The 16,072-nt window shown below is 56.4% G+C and overlaps 1 protein-coding gene across 2 annotated transcripts; it reads right to left on the reverse strand.

Annotated features, from left to right (window-relative positions):
* Positions 1–1,421: 1,421 nt before the first annotated feature.
* On the reverse strand, positions 1,422–13,274 carry HAPLN3 (hyaluronan and proteoglycan link protein 3). Of its 2 annotated transcripts, none has more exons than XM_054042007.1 (5): positions 13,178–13,274; positions 8,113–8,266; positions 6,078–6,446; positions 3,907–4,209; positions 1,422–2,805 (listed from the first exon to the last, which is right to left on the reverse strand). In XM_054042007.1, exons 2-5 carry the CDS (start codon positions 8,240–8,242, stop codon positions 2,525–2,527), a joined length of 1,083 nt encoding a protein of 360 aa, XP_053897982.1. In that variant the 5' UTR covers positions 8,243–8,266; positions 13,178–13,274; the 3' UTR covers positions 1,422–2,524. The 2 variants fall into 2 exon arrangements, with proteins under 2 accessions (XP_053897982.1, XP_053897981.1); XM_054042006.1 differs by having other exon boundaries at positions 8,113–8,270.
* Between the last annotated feature and the right edge of the window lie 2,798 nt (positions 13,275–16,072).

Genomic DNA, 16,072 nt, shown 5'->3' on the forward strand with positions numbered 1-16,072 from the left:
TTCTCCCAGGGGATCCTGCCCATCTGTTCCCTGAGGGAGTCAAAGTCTGCTTTTCTGAAGTCCAGGGTCCGTATTCTGCTGCTCTCCTTTCTTCCTTGTGTCAGGATCCTGAACTCTACCATCTCATGGTCACTGCCTCCCAGGTTCCCATCCACTTTTGCTTCCCCTACTAGTTCTTCCCTGTTTGTGAGCAGCAGGTCAAGAAAAGCTTTGCCCCTAGTTGGTTCCTCCAGCACTTGCACCAGGAAATTGTCCCCTACACTTTCCAAAAATTTCCTGGATTGCCTGTGCACCGCTGTATTGCTCTCCCAGCAGATATCAGGGTGATTAAAGTCTCCCATGAGAACCAGGGTCTGTGATCTAGCAACTTCTGCTAGTTGCCAGAAGAAAGGTCATTGTTTGGGAGCCCCCCCACTGCAGTGTCTGAGACCTGCCCAGCCATACCCATTTCCTATCATGAACAAGTTCCCCCATTAACCTCTAAAGAAGATTCAGCAGCCTGGCCAGCTCAACAACACTCAGCATTTCCTACCTGGGCTGGGCAATTCATTAGCCCTAATTAGAGAAACAACTGATGAGACTGCAACTACTGAGAAGCCCAGTTCCTAGGCTTGTGCTGCTGATCTCGTATCCAGAGTGCCAGGACCTTTGGGAGCTCACAGCTGAGACAAACTCTGACCATTTCAGCAGGAGACAGAGCAGACCGAGAGGATTGCTTGGGTAAGTCCAGGGAGCTGCAGCCCCTAATAGAAATGGTATTTTAAGGGCATGTGAAAGCACCTAACTTACCAATATAGGGAGGAACCAGCACTGTGTTGGGTAATTTGTTTGGAAAATCTCCTGGTTGTTTAAAAAATCCAAACCATCAGGGGAAAGGGGACACTGATCTGCTGCCAGGAGAGTTATGGGCCGCTGGCAGACAATGCAGTTAGGAGATGAGCAGGCTTCCAACTTCCCCCCCACTTCATCCCCTGGGAACACCCTTCAGTCCTGCCCCCACAGCTACTTCAGTCCAGGGCTTCCCCCAAACACAACTGCTGATGCACCTCCACCCGGACCTGCAGCCTTCCACCCTGCTCTTCCGCTCCTGCCTTCCCTTCCCCACAAACTGCCGAGGCACCTTCGTTCTGCCTTCCCCCAGTTCCAGTCCTGCTGCCCCTCCCCTCAGTTCTGCCCTAATCCCCAGCCTACCCCCTGGGCCTGCTATGCCATATGGCTTTGTTCATACACAGCTCTGCTGATGCCCTTCGGTTCTTATCTCCAACACCTCCTGCTCATCCAAGTCCTGGGTGCCCCACTTTGAGCCTAGTACCCCGAGTGCATTCCCTTTCTAAAATCCTTCGCAGAGTGGTGCCCCCAGAGCTGCTGCCGGGGAGAACACAGCAGAAGTTGTCCTACCACCCAGGACACAGTTGCACATCTCTGGGGCTTTCTCCAATGCTTTATTTGAAGAGGTCCAGGAGAATACATCTTTTCACAACAAAACGCACAAAGACCGAGCCCCTGGGATTCAAGTGGTGCCTGGGAGAGGGGCCCATGGAGAACAAGGCAGGTAAACCGGAGAGTTCCACCCAGAACACACATAGTAGCACCTTTCAGTGCCCTTGGAAACCGCCAACCTCAGATTGGAGTCTCAGAGAGTCGAAACACAACCAGATCCTGCAAGGAAGGGAAGGGAGAGAAAGAAGGGACTGGAGGGGGGCGGGCGGGGGAGAGAGGGAGTCTCCCGGGACGCACAAGGTCTAAGCTGTGTTAGCTCTGGGCCTCTATGCTTAGAATTATGTCTAATATCTCTGACCTCATCTGTGCTTCATTGGGAGAGGAAGGGGAAGGACTTTGGTGAGCTGTGAGTCAGTTGTGTGTGGTTGATCATTCGCTCACATTAACTGGGGGATGGGGGAGAGTGACCCGCCTTACTCTAAATTCTGGCTTGCAGTTGATTTGATGCCTTCTGTGCTGGCTGGGATGGGACTGGCTTGGATGGGATGGCAGAGCAGTCTGTGCATTAGAAACAGCTGTTCCCCTTTGGTGCCGGTGAAACTGGAGCACGTCCAGGGGGCATCTGCCTTTGCCATCAACCAATCGCGCGCTCTGTGCTTCTCCGATGCCTGGATGCGTCACTGCTAGGAAATGACTGACTAGCCCAAGTGGACGTGCGTGAGCCTGTCACTTTTTATCTAGATGACCCTGTGACAAAGGGATGGAGTCACCTGGTAGCAGACACCAAGCTCCCCAACTCGAAATATCATCTCAGTCTCTCTCCACTGTCCGGGTGGAAGGAGATCTGGTGCCCCATTCCCAGCCCAGGAGAGAGACGCAGAGGTGGCAATCGGCTGACTAGTGAGACCCCATGGCCCAGCAACCTGAAGAAATTTCCCTTTAGTGAAAAAAATGTAAAATTAAAAAAAAAAAAACAATTGAAATTAAAAAATACCCCAACACCCCGGAAACCTGATCCTTTAAATCCAGGCAGCACCAGGCAGGGAAGTGTCCACTGGCAAAGAGGGAGGCCCCTCCCCATTCCTTAGTTCAGCTTGTAGCAATACACCCCAAACTTGCCCTTGTCGGGAAAGCCGAAACTCCGGACCCCCGGCTCTGGTGGGCCGCAGTTGGGCCGGGGGAAGGCAATGGGGTAGCGGATGCTGCCGTCTGCCAGCCAGCCAGCATCGCAGCGATCCAGGCTGAAGAACTTCCACGCCGCATAGAGCTGCCCCACCTTGGCAATTTCAGCCCTGTCATCCTGGCAGGCCTGCTTGGCCTCTTCCAACGTCAGCTTCTCTGGGTGAACCAGGTAGTAAACTTTCCCTGGAGAGGAGAGGCAGAGGGGGTGGTCACTGGGAGCCGGAGGGACACTGAGCATGGCCGGCCCTGCACAAAAAACCCTCACTCGCAGGAGGTGCTAGGAATGGGGGTTCACCCCATCTCTGCCTGGATTCAACATAAGTTAGGGAATTCAGAAACAACAGGCCATGTTCTCTCTGCCCCCCCGCCATAGGAATGGGGAAGGGGCCAAAGGGATTTTGTACCATCTAAACCAGGGGTGGGCAAACTACAGCCCAGGGACCACATCTGGCCCTTCAGACATTTTAATCCGGCCCTCAAGCTTCCGCCAGGGAGCAGGGTCCGGGGCTTGTCCCGCTCCGGTGCTCCAGCCTGGGAGTGGGGTTGGGGGCTTGCTCTGCGCATGACGTGGCTCCGCGCGGCTCCCGGAAGCAGCAGTCTGTCCCCACTCTGGCTCCTACATGTAGGGGCAGCCAGGGGGCGCCACATGCTGCCCCCGCCCCAAGTGCCTCCCCCGTAGCTCCCATTAGCTGGGAACCACAGCCAATGGGAGCTACAGGGGTGGCACCCGTGGACGGGGCAGCACACAGAGCCGCCTGGCCGTGCCTCCACGTAGGAGATGGAGGGGGGACATGCCGCTGCTTCTGGGAGCTGCTTGAGGTAAGTGCTGCCCGGAGCCTGTATCCCTGACCCCCTCCTGTGCCCCAACGTCCTGCCCCAGCCCTAATTCCCCCTTCCGTCCTCCAAACCCCTCCGTCCCAGTCTGGAGCACCCTCCTGCACCCCAAACCTCTCATCCCACCCCAGAGCTCATTTCAGGCTGGGCAATGGAGGAGACTCCCAGATCTAACTGAAGTTGCTCTGAGAATTTAGGGAGGTGGATGGAATTACCCAGGTTAGAATTTGGCTGGGTCAAACATCCCAACTCTTAGAGAAGTTCTACTGGGTCTTTGCAGGCCCTCAGTTTTACATTTCAGCGGAGAGGTGTCCCTTCCAACAGGCAGCACCCCTTGCCACCACACTGTGTCCTGAGAACAAAGCGCCCCCCCCTACTGGTCACCCCCATTCTCTGCAGCATCAAGCCGGGCTCCCGCCTAACTATGAGCCCTGCAGATGCCAGACTCACCTTTCAGAGCAGAGGAGAAGCAGAAAACGTCAAAGTAGTGCAGGTTCTTGTGGCGCTCGCCATAGCTCCGAATGCCAGGGGCCAGCCTCTTGCCGCCACAGGGCTCCCGGGGCAGGGAGATGGGGTACTGCACTGTCCCATCCAGCAGCCAGCCGGCGTTGCACCAGTCCAGCCCCTCCTCCCAGGACTTGAAGAGCTGCTCGAAGGACGCGATCACAGCGTCCTGCTCCTCGCAAGCTTTCTTGGCTTCATGGAAGTTGAGTCGATAGCGGCCGTGGTGAGGCTGGTATGGGAAAACCACCCCTGGAGGGAAAGAGAGAGGGATTGGCTGAGTCACAGAGCCACTGTGAAGGGTAGCCCCCTCTGGCTATGCCCTCAACCTGACACACACCCCTGAGATGGACGGTACAGATCTCCACCGACATACCCAGTATGAGGCTCCCAGCAAGCAGAGGGTGTTAGACCACCACCCTGCCCCCTCCCAGGCTCATGCCTCCAAACTCACTGGAGCGAGGCCTAGGCACAGATGAACCCCAAACTGTACTGGGTTTCAGAGATGTCCCAGAAGGGTCTCCAAAGCCCCTTGTGAGAACAGCCTCTCTCCTGGGGTTTCACTCATGGGATCATCCAGGAAAGAAAGGCCCCTGAGTGCCCAGGATCTCATCTGAGTTCAGCACAGCCCCTGTCGTCTTGGAATCAAGTGGCCAGTCCAAAGCCCAAAGGGACTGGCAGCATCAGCCCAAAGGGACAATGACACATGTCAATGGTGACACCTGGTGGCCACAGTGAGGCATGATCACTGCGTGCTCAGAGTTAATTGAGAGAGCTTTGAAGGCCGGTGTGAGTAGCCAGCGAACTTGCCCCCACTCAAAGCCTTCGTCCTCCAAATGGCTGGAAGGCGGCTTGGTACAAGTCCCTCTGCTGCAGAGCGAGTGGGTGGCACTGGGTCAGGAACACAACAAGGTGGCAGGAAATGGGACATTTCCCACCGTTCTGGGTGGGTGTGAGTCTGGGACCATGATACGGAGCTGGGGTCTGAGCCTATGGAGAAGGAGAACATCCTAGGGGGTGACTTTCCGTCTGGATCATAGAGCCACAGGCGGGATATTTCACCCCCTTCTTAGTTTCTTTCTCCAGCACCAATTCCCTGTGCATTGTGCCCTGCGCGGCACAGATTCAGCAATGAGAAATTAGGCCGAGGGGGGGTGGAGGGGACACACACGTGTTCTGTGGTCTGATGCCCCTTCCTTCCACCTGTGAGAGCTACCACCTTAAAAAAAAAACACTACAGTATGGCATAGCGACAGGCCCCCAGTCCTGCAGCAACAAAAATGGATGTCACGCCGCGCCCCCGGGGTTGGAGGTCACTGTTAGCAAGACTTGACCGTGGAGCCTTTGGGTCTTTAAACAGCCACCTCTTCTATTTGGGGTAAAACACCCAACTTTGTTAGCACAAAGCCAGCAGCAGACTCCTATACCCAGCCTCCACTAGGGGGAGCCACACTGAGTGGCTGTAGGTTACAGGTGCACTTCATAATGCGCCCGTCGTGCGAGTGTCGGCTGCACTGGATGGAGGATGAGCCACAGAAGTCTAGTGTAGTGTTATTTGCATGCTGCAGTAGTACTGTACCTAAGGGCCCCAGTCAAAGATCAGAGCCCCACTGTGCTCAGTGCTGTACAAACAAGGAATGAGAAGACAGCCCTTCTTTCTCCCTGCCCCAAGGAGCTCCTGCGAGTCTAACCTGCCATAACGCAAGTGCAAGGTGATGGCACGTGGCAATAACACTACAGGGATACCGATCTGGGTGGGCAGGGCCATAGGATTTGGTGGCAATTTTTATGAGGGAGGGGCTCCTTCCTTCACTCTCACTCATCCACCACTAGGAGAGCATCTGTGGGGGAGCTTCTTCCTGAACCTCTGTGTCATGGCACACGCATAACCCCAGTGTTGGCTGGGCATGGGAGTGACCCAGCAAGGGGCAGCCGCAGAAGGACCCAGAACCTATGCTGATCCCACTCAGGAGCCTCAAAGGGGCAGCTTCTTGGATGTCTGTTACTGTCCCCAGGGGCTGTAACCCCGTGTGTAACCTCTGTGTGAGGGGGAGTTGCCCCATCTGTTCCCCTGCCCCCTCTCCCCCACCCCCCATGGCACTGGACACCGGCCCACTCACCTCGCAGCTCCAGCTCCACAATGCCACTCTCATCCTCCAGCCCGTCGATCACCTCGCAGCGGTACTTGCCGTAGTCCTGCAGACGCAGGTCGCTGATCACCAGGGACGCCTCCTGCTCGCCCCGCTGGCGCAGGTGCACGCGGCCCCGGAACTCGCCGAAGCTGCGGTGCTTGAGCCCGATGGCCACCAGCACGTCCCGCTCCTTGGTGTTGTCCTCCCGCAGCTTGGACCACTTGATGCGGATCTTGCGCGGCGTCTCCAGCTTGGGCTCATAGTGGTAGCGGCAGGGCAGCGTGATGTTGGCGCCGCGGTAGGTGAAGATGGCGTCTTCCGGGGTCTCCACCACCAGCTTCACGCCATTGAAGTGAACTGGTGGGGGAAAGAGTGGAAAGGGGGAATGAGCACTGCCAGGGGACCCCATCCCTCCAGCTCAGGACTCTTCTGCAGCCCACAGGGAGTGGATTCCCCACGTATGCTACAAGGAGGGGGCAGCCTACCCCACAGGCATCCCCACTAAGGGGTTCTAAGGCAGTTACTGTCCAGCAGGGCAGCCAAGCACCCACCAGCGGCCGCAGGGCACCTGGGAAGAGCTCAGGGCCGGCTCCGGGCACCAGCTTAACAAGCAGGTGCTTGGGGCGGCCAAGGGAGAGGGGCGGCACCTGCAGCAATTCGGGGGCGGCAGGTCCCTCACTCCCTCTAGGAGCAAAGGACCTGCCACTGAACTGCCACCACCGATCGTGGCTTTTTTTTTTTTTTTTTTTTTTTTTGCTGGGGGCGGCAGAAATGCTGGAGCCGGCCCTGGAAGAGCTAGACGTGTATAGGGAGGGGAGGAGGGAGCAATCTGCCCTGCTCTGAGCACGGTAACTCCTGCAACTGACCACACCATTGATTGACACCAATCTGGCCCTGTGAGCCCCACCTCCTGCACTCTTGTTCCTACCCCCCTTGTACTCTGCTCCTTCCCTCACACTATCTACCGCCTCCTCCTGCACTCGCTCACCACCACCTGCCGCCATTCATCATCACTTCCTCCCTCGGCGCGTACCCTCCCGGCGCATGGAGGAGGGGTGGAGAGAAAGGGAGGCAGGTGGCATCAGGTGCTGCTGGGGTTAGAGGGAATCCAGTGCCCAGCAGAGGGCAACTTCCCTATGGAGCAGCAGCTATCTGAACCCAGTACCCACCAGCTGCACAAGCATGCGAACCTGAGATCCCCTGGGGGGAGAAGACTTGTTCAGGGTGGAACAAGGGGGTAGAACTGAGAGCCCTGGATGGGATATTTGGCCTGCATCTCAGGAAGCCCTTTCGGACAGCAAACCCCCGTTAGGCTGAGCCGTCATCTCACAAGGGAAGAGGTGCGAGTCGCTGGGGCCGCTTGCAACCGGAGGAGATGAATCTCCAGGAAATAGGCTGCAGGGCCCAATCCAGCCCCAGCCCTATGGGCAAGAGGGTGGACCCAACCGGATGGGAGCTCCTCAGCTGCTCCACCTCCACCAAGAGGAGGGGACCCAGGAGGAGTGAGACAGAGGAATGGGGCAGAGGACCCCATCAGACCAGGTTCAAATCAGTTCCATTCTATTCCCCCAGGGATCTTCCAACTGGGGCGAAAGCCAAGGGGACACAGTCCTGGCATCTTGGCAGGGCAGAGGAGGGCAAGAGGAGATTTCCAGGGAAGGTGACGGGAGAAACTCCCCTACGTTCCACCCGGAGGAGGGGCGCTTTATGGGAGGGGGATGATACCAGCTGGCTGTGGGGAGCAACAGCCCCAACATGCCTGGTGTGAGCCTGGCAACAGTCATCCTCTTCCTCTGAATTACCCACCCGAAGTTAGGAGGCAAAGACCCTCCACTCGCACCCACATCCTCTGCCCTGCAACTGCTCCAGCCTCCTTCTCAACAGCTCCCACCCCCACCTCACCCCGATCTATGCCTACTGGCAACACTCCCATCTTTCACACCCACGTGCCTGCTGCCTCAGGAACTGGGGAAGGGCAGTGGGTGAGCGATGCCTTCGGCCCTGCCCTCCCCACCACACGCACCTTCGCCGTTGCCATTGCCGTTGCCCTTGTCGTTCATGACGTGGTCGTAGTAGAAGCCGTTGTAGAAGGGGAGCCCACAGAAGCCTCTCCCCAGCTGTAGCAGCATCACAACCAGAGACAGCAGCAGCATTGCTCCCGGGAGGCGGAGGAACACCTGCCTGTCCAAGAGAACAAGGAGGCTGTGTCAGTGCACAGGGGGTGTCTCCCCATCAGCCCAGCCCCTGCTAGTTCACCTGCGGCTTTGCACAAGCGAGTCGTTCTGTGTGCACTTCTCGCATACTCGCCTGTGCACACGCACGGGAGAGAACTGACATGTGCACAAGTCAGTTTGCACCCACCGCTGGGCCTGTCACTAGTGCACACACACCGTACAGGCTGCCTGCACATGCACCGTTTGAAAATACTTCTCTACTGTTTAAAGTTTATCCTGCTGGGAGAGGCTAGGCCTCGTATAGCTGGGAGCTATTTCACAGCCAGAGCTCCGACTGCCATCCCCCACAGTGCCTGCTTAGGGTTGCCAACTTTCTACTTGCACAAAACCCAAACACCCTAGGCCTGCCCCTTCCCCAAAACCCCGCCCCCGCCCACTACATTCCCACTCCCTCAGTGGCTCACTCTTCCCCACCCTCACTCACTTTCACAGGGCTGGGGCAGGGAGTTGGGGTGCGGGAGGGTGTGGGCTTTGGGTGGGGCCACAAATGAGGGGTTCAGGGTGCAGGAGGCGGCTCTGGGTTCTGGCTGGGGGTGGGGTCTCTGAATGGGGGTGCAGGCTCTGGGGTGGGGCCAGGGATGGGGGGGGTTGGGGTGCATGAGGGGGCTCCAGGCTGGGGGAGTGGGGCTGGGGATGAGGGGCGTTGGGGTGCATGAGGGGGCTCCAGGCTGGGGGGGTGGGGCCGAGGGATTTGGAGTGCAGGAGGGGGCTGTGGGTTGAGGCAGGGGTTTGAGGTTTGGGAGGGGGTATGGGCTCTGGGCTGGGGGTGCAGGTTCTGGGGGGGGGCTGGGGATGAGGGTTCAGGGTGTGGGATGGGAGGGCTGGGGCAGGGGGTTGGGGCTAGGGGTTGGGGCGTGGGCTTACCTCAGGCGGCTCCCGGTCAGCGGCACAGCGGAGCTAAGGCAAGCTAGTCCCTACCTGTCCTGGCTCCGCGCTTCGCCCTGGAAGCCATCAACAGGCCCAGCTCCTAGGTTGGGGGGCCAGGAGGCTCTGCACAGTGCTCTCACCCGCAGGCACCACCCCCGCTGGCCCCATTGGCCGTGGTTCCCAGCCAATGGGAGTGTGGAGCCAGTGCTCAGGAAGGGGGCAGCACGTGGAGCCTCCTGTCCCCAGACCTAGGAGCCAGACCTACTGGCTGCTTCTGGGGCACAGCCCAGAGCCAGGACCAGTAGGGACTATCCTGCTTTAGCCTCGCAGCACCGCCAACCGGAATTTTAACGGCCCAGTCGGCAGTGCTGACCGGAGCCATCAAGGTCCCTTTTTGACCGGGCATTCTGGTCAAAAACTGGATGCCTGGCAACTCTATGCCTGCTGCAGGGGCTCCCCACCACCAGCGCTCCCACCAGGGCCAGCTCTAACTTTTTTGCTGCCCCAAGCAGCAAAAAAAAGCGCCGTCCCACTGTAACACCCCCACCCCACCGAGTGCCACGCCGCCGAACCCCCCCCGCTGAGCACCGTGCCGCTGAACACCCCCGCCCCCCGCCGCGCTGCTGAACCCCCCCGCCGAGCGCCGCCGAACAGCCCCCGCCGAGCACCGCGCCGCGCCAATAACCCCCGCCGAGCGCCACGCTGCGCGAACAGCCCCTGCCCCCCGCGGAGCGCTGCGCCACCGAACACCCTCCACCGAGCGCTGCGCTGCTCCCCGCCACCCCAAGATTGGCCGCCCCTTACCAGGTGCCACCCCAAGCACATGCTTGGGTGCCTGGAGCCGGCCCTGGCTCCCACCCCACTCCTCACCCGTCTGCCGGCAGCAAAACACAGCCAGTTTGCTAAATGCCAACGTGAGCTTTATGCTCTCTGATGGTACAGTTAGAATCCAATTGCATCTCTGCACCAGGTACTGAGCCCTTCCGAGGACTCTAGGACCTGTCTGGAGAATAGCCACCAAAGCAGCATTGCAATCCCTTATTTCCTCTCCTGTCTCGATGCCAACAATCCGCTGCTCGCCACTCGCTGAGCTTTCCAGGGAAAGCACGTGAGGGCGGGATGAGACGACCGGTGTTTCCGAGAGTCCATGGACGTTCTCGCCCTCTGGGCAGCTTCTCTTGTCAGTGACCGAGTTTGCAAGGCCTTACGCTACTCTTGGTGGCATTTCTCTGTGCGAAATGTGATAACTTTTGAGTGCTGCATACGGAGTCCAGGGCTTGTGGGTGAGAATGGGGGACCCTAGTATGGGGGGCACACAGAGCCCATGGGGTGGAGGAGGAATGAGAGAACACCCAGGGCCCATGGCATTGGGGGGGTGGAATGGGAGACAGTGGTATGGGGGAGGGGAACATGAGGGGAGGATTGGGAGCACACAGAATCCCTGGCATGTAGGAGGAAAGGGGCACAGAGGGAAGGGGCAGGGACTGTCTTCTTGGTCTGTGTTTGTACAGCACCTTGCACAATGTGTCCACGACGGGGAATCCTTAATGCTATAGTAACACACACAATAATGAGGGGGCCCACAGAGCCCTGGCATAGTGTGGAGAATGGAGGATGCTGGTATGGTGAAAAGGGTCACACAGCATTCCTAGCATGAGGGAGGGGGTGAGGAGGTTTGCACGGACTCTCTGGAATAGAAGGGGATGAAAGGGTGGCAAATAGGGGACTTGTGGGGGGAATGGAGGAATCCAAAGAGCCCTGGTATGTGCGACCCCCTAGTTGAAAATCTGAGGGAAGAACCTGGAGTTAGTGCTGGGCAAAACTCTTTGGCCATAACTATTTTCCATCGAAATCAGCAGATTCAGCGACACTGAAACATTTTGCAAATTTGTGTCAGAAACACACAAAAGTTGTGAAAAAGCGGAAACGTTTGGATTTTTCAGATCAAAATGACTTTTTTTGGTTTGAAACTTCCCTTCGGTGTCGTTTAAAACCAGTCACGGCCCCTTTGATATGGTCGGAACTGGACCTCCCATTTCGGCTGCCCCGGAACCATTGTTTTCATTCTCGTTTTTGGAATTGCCAAGGACCCCCCCCCAAAATCCGTTCCTCGCCCAGTTCTCCCGGGAGCTTCCTTCTCTCTCTCGGTCCTTTAACGCCGCTGAACAGAACCCTGCAGAGCACCCTCTCAGCAGCACACCTGCCCCGGAGCTGTGCTTGGCAGGGGTCTCTCCCGCTCTGACATCTAGGACTAAGCCGTGTTATCACTAGGACAAAGCTGACTGGGTTTGTCACGTTCAGCAGGTGGCTCTTTAACGTACGGCAAGTGGGAGACATTAGAGCTGAACTAGGGAAGAGAACAATTGTTTTGCCAATCCCAGATCTCTTTAGGGGAAGCTCCTCAGACCCTCCAGCATTATGGGCAGACGCTTCTTAGGGCTTCATAGGCCATAGAGAACCAAATCAAGTGAAGCCAGCTCAAGACCGACTAGGTGCAGCTCCCAGAGATTTATAGATTCTCAGACCAGCAGGGACCACTGCAATCATGTAGTCTGCCTGCCTGCATACCATAGGCCATAGCACCACTTCCCCCAAATAATTCCTGGTTTGAATTTACTAGAGCATATCTTCCAGAAATGTTTGGCTGGCTGCAATCTCCCTTAGAGCCAGCAGAGGGCGCCCTGTACTCATCAGCTCTCCAGTCTGCCACTAGAATGGGTCCCTGGAAGGAATTTGACATCGGTGCCCCCTGTTTAGACAGGGTTTACAAGCTCCTTTGAAATCACCACCATCCATCCGGGGGATGTGAGAGCCGGGGACGTGCAGAGACGGGGCAGCCCGAAGGCATGCGGCCCTTTCCCTTCAGAGTGATGCATGCCAGAGCCACACAGTCAGCTCCCCGCTGCAGCAACCCAGGCAACGGCCTCAACCGGTGCCCCAGGGTACGGGGACGGGGGGGTGTCTAGTCCTAGTGTAGGAGCCGCACACCCAGCCGCATTTCTGGGAGTGAGGCGGCTTGTGGCCAAAGTGCAGGACAGTGAGTGAGGACTCCTGGGTTCTATTTGCACCTCTGACACTTTCTCCCTGGGTGACACTTTCCCACACTCTGCCTCAGTTTCTCTATATGGAGGGAGATACTGGCCGGAGATCCTCAAAGGATGGAGCAGGCCACAGGCAGAACCCCACTGCTCTATAGTCCACTAGCTCCTATTATCATTTACACGCCTCTGAAACCAGGTCAACCAGAGATCCACCAGGACCATCCTTCCAGCGTGGGATGTCCCAGCACAACGCACCGCTGCTGCCAGCTACACCCAGGTACATACGCACCCATGTGCCGACCTGAGCCTCCCGGGATTCTGCATTTGAAGCTTGGGCTCCCTTTATCTGGCTCTTGTGTTTCATCTCGACCCACACCAGCCCTCGCCCCCTTCTGCCTGCTTCCTTCCTCTCGCCCCCAGCTATTTGTCTTTCCCTTTGTAACCATTACTTGTTTTGTAACGTGCCTGGGATCCAGTTACCCCGAAAGACACCGTTCAGAGTGCCAAGGGCTGGTACTATCAGAGCCTCACCACCGGGGCAGCAAAGCATTCGCTAGCCCCTTGCCCTATATCTAGGGATTCACCTTACCCCGAGAGTCACCCTTCGAGACAGCTCATAGATTGGTTTTAAGCCCCAGGCGATCACTCCTGTGCTGTCTGTCCTGTCCCAGCAGAACCTCCAGCACCAGCCTCACCCCCAAGGGGTCTCCTAACTCTGGGCAGGGTTAGCAGGCAGATTCCATGCAGTTAACAGGGTCCCTGCAGCCTGCCACTAACTTCCAGGAGACTATTCCTTGGCAGCCCCTTACTCTTTCCAATGTTCCCTGTCCCACCAGCGGATCCACACTCAGTCCCACTGGAAAGGGCACAGAAAGCAGGATTCCTGCTCTCCCACCCCAGACCCTGTGCAGAAAAGCTCTGGGGTCTTCAATCATCCCCTACTTACACGTGGGAGTCGGTCAGTGTCCTTGGGAAAGTTGAGGAGGCTCCTGGGTTTCCCTGCCTGAGTCAAGCTGGAGGGCTAGAGTGAAATGTGTTTAGGGCTCTTGCATGGGCTAAAAGGAAACAGCAGTAGGACAATCCTCACTGCTCCAGAGCCAGCCTCTTAAAGGGAAACACACTCCATTTCCCATCTATGCCTCAGAGAGCGGAGTGGGGGCAGAGGAGGGATGGAGAATGAAGGTCACTGAGTTTCCAGTCCGTTGTCCAGAATCGAAGGGGAGTTAGGACAGTGCTTCTGCAAGTGGTCGAAGAATTTCCATTAACATCTCAGCATTGCCCTAGGCCAGTGGATCTCAGACTCTGACCGGCGCCCCACAGAGCCCTTCTGCACACTGCCGCCCCTGCACTGGGGTCTGGGGAGGGGGCTGGCCCAGGTGAGGATCTTGTCTCTCTAGAGTGGCCCCCAGAAGGCGTCAGATGGAAGCCATTGCCCAAAGGAAGAAGGCCACATCTGTGACAACCTGCCCTGCATCAGAAGGGGGCTAAGGGGCTGAACAGGGGATCCAAGCCCTGCCACGATGCCCTGTCCCAGGCAGGTATTTTGTGGGGTGCATCACCTCCTGTCAGTCTGACCTGTACTGTCTTCTAAACTTCGGCCATAGCGTATATAGCTTGTCGTCAAGTCAAGTGGGCAGCAGCCCTGCTCCTGACTACAGGTGAGGCTCTTTGAGACTCCAGGAGGGAATGGCCCATGCACTGCGAGAAGGCACCATGCCAAGGAAACCATCGCAGAGCCTGGCACTGCCGGGCATGGGTTAGCGGGGCCTGTTGGAGCCTCCCCCTTGAGCATCTCCTGAGATCACAGTCTGGATGGGGACTCTGAATCCTGCTAGTCCAAGGCACGTGCCCAGCTCAGACAAAAGTTTTTGGGGTTTAGATTCATGGGCAGAGGAGGAGCCGTGGAGCCAAAGAAGAAACAAGGGGCCATGAGAGGAGAACTTGGGAGGGACCAGAGCAGCAGCTGGGCGGGAGAGCTCCCCGAGTGTGCACTCTGCTCTCCCCAGCAGAGGATGCTCTGATCAGAGCTATGGGCTTTGCTGGGGGTCAGGAGGAGAAGGCTGGGAAGGCACGAACGAATATTTCTTTGCTTAATCTCAATGTGCTGCAAGGTGCCTGGGCAGCGTGATGACGGGCACCACGTGGTCGTTAGCATCGATAAATAAAATAAATAAATAAATAAATAAAACAGCCCACACAAGCCCATTCTTGGGTTTCACAAGGGGCCCTGGCCTAGTCACTAGGTCACTGTCCATACTTGGTGGCCTGGGAAAGGGCACCAGAGAAGGTCTGACAGGGAGGAGGGGGTTGGTCGTTCTTCTCAGTGCAATGCATGGGCAGAGGGGGGGATCCTGTTGGCACACGGCTGATGGTAACAATTTTGGGTATTAGATTGCTGCCATTCTTTGAGTTTACAGGTCAGCATCCACATACACATTAGCATCAGTGGTGAAAGACCTTGGGCTCTGGCCCTGGGGAGACAGAGAATGGATGGACTGTTTCCCCGCTCAGACTCCCCTAGGCCAGGGATTCCACAGGCCCTGTTTATAGCTCTGTGCTGCTGACAGATCTGCAGGGTGTGAATGAGAAGAGGAATTAGAGAGCTGTGTGTGCAGCGACCCCTCTGACCCCTGACCCCCTCTGGGCCAGGGCTCTCCAGCCACACAGCTCAGGTTTGTTATTTTATGATGAGGAAACGAGCTGCCCCTGAGCGAGGCGCTGGGGCCCGGATCCAGCTCAGCCCTCCAACCAGGTTTCATTCAAACCGGAAAGAAAACAACTCTTTCAAAAATAAACCACCAGCTCTTCCCAGCCAGGCAGCTTTTCCCATGACAGGTCGGGCCTCGGAGCTGGGGGCAGCCTTTCCTGGGGTGAACTGGAACTCAGAGCTGGAGGGGGTGGTTCCTTATGTGCAAAAGAATCAAGGCCCTTAGGAGCTAGAACTGAATACACAGCCCTCAGTGATCACACAAGTTTCAGAGTAACAGCCGTGTTAGTCTGTATCCGCAAAAAGAAGAACAGGAGTACTTGTGGCACCTTAGAGACTAACAAATTTATTAGAGCATAAGCTTTCGTGGACTACAGCCCACTTCTTCGGATGCATATAGAATGGAACATATAATGAGGAGATATATATACACACATACAGAGAGCATAAACAGGTGGGAGTTGTCTTACTAACTCTGAGAGGCCAATTAATTAAGAGAAAAAAAAAAAAAAAACTTTTGAAGTGATAATCAAGCTAGCCGAGTACAGACAGTGTGATAAGAAGTGTGAGAGTACTTACAAGGGGAGATAGTCAACGTTTGTAATGGCTCAGCCATTCCCAGTCCTTATTCAAACCGGAGTTAATTGTGTCTAGTTTGCATATCAATTCTAGCTCTGCAGTCTCTCTTTGGAGTCTGTTTTTGAAGTTTTTCTGTTGTAATATAGCCACCCGCAGGTCTGTCACTGAATGACCAGACAGGTTAAAGTGTTCTCCCACTGGTTTTTGAGTATTTTGATTCCTGATGTCAGATTTGTGTCCATTAATTCTTTTGCGTAGAGACTGTCCGGTTTGGCCAATGTACATGGCAGAGGGGCATTGCTGGCACATGATGGCATAGATCACACAGACACTTCCTGGCTCTGGGACTGAGAAGTACAGCCTGTGATTCACCATGGTACCAGCCAAGGCGTGTCTATGTCCTGGCCTGAGTAGGCAGGGAGGAACAGGTCGCTGGCTACACTACTCACCCTTTGCAGCCGTAATGAGTGTGTTCAGTGTGATCCCATTTCCCTGAAAGTTGCACCATCTCCTTTGATCTCTGTGATGGAGACATCATCTCTAAGAAGTGGTTTT

This window comes from Malaclemys terrapin, chromosome 10 (genome assembly GCF_027887155.1).
Source record: "Malaclemys terrapin pileata isolate rMalTer1 chromosome 10, rMalTer1.hap1, whole genome shotgun sequence".
NCBI lineage: Eukaryota > Metazoa > Chordata > Testudines > Emydidae > Malaclemys > Malaclemys terrapin.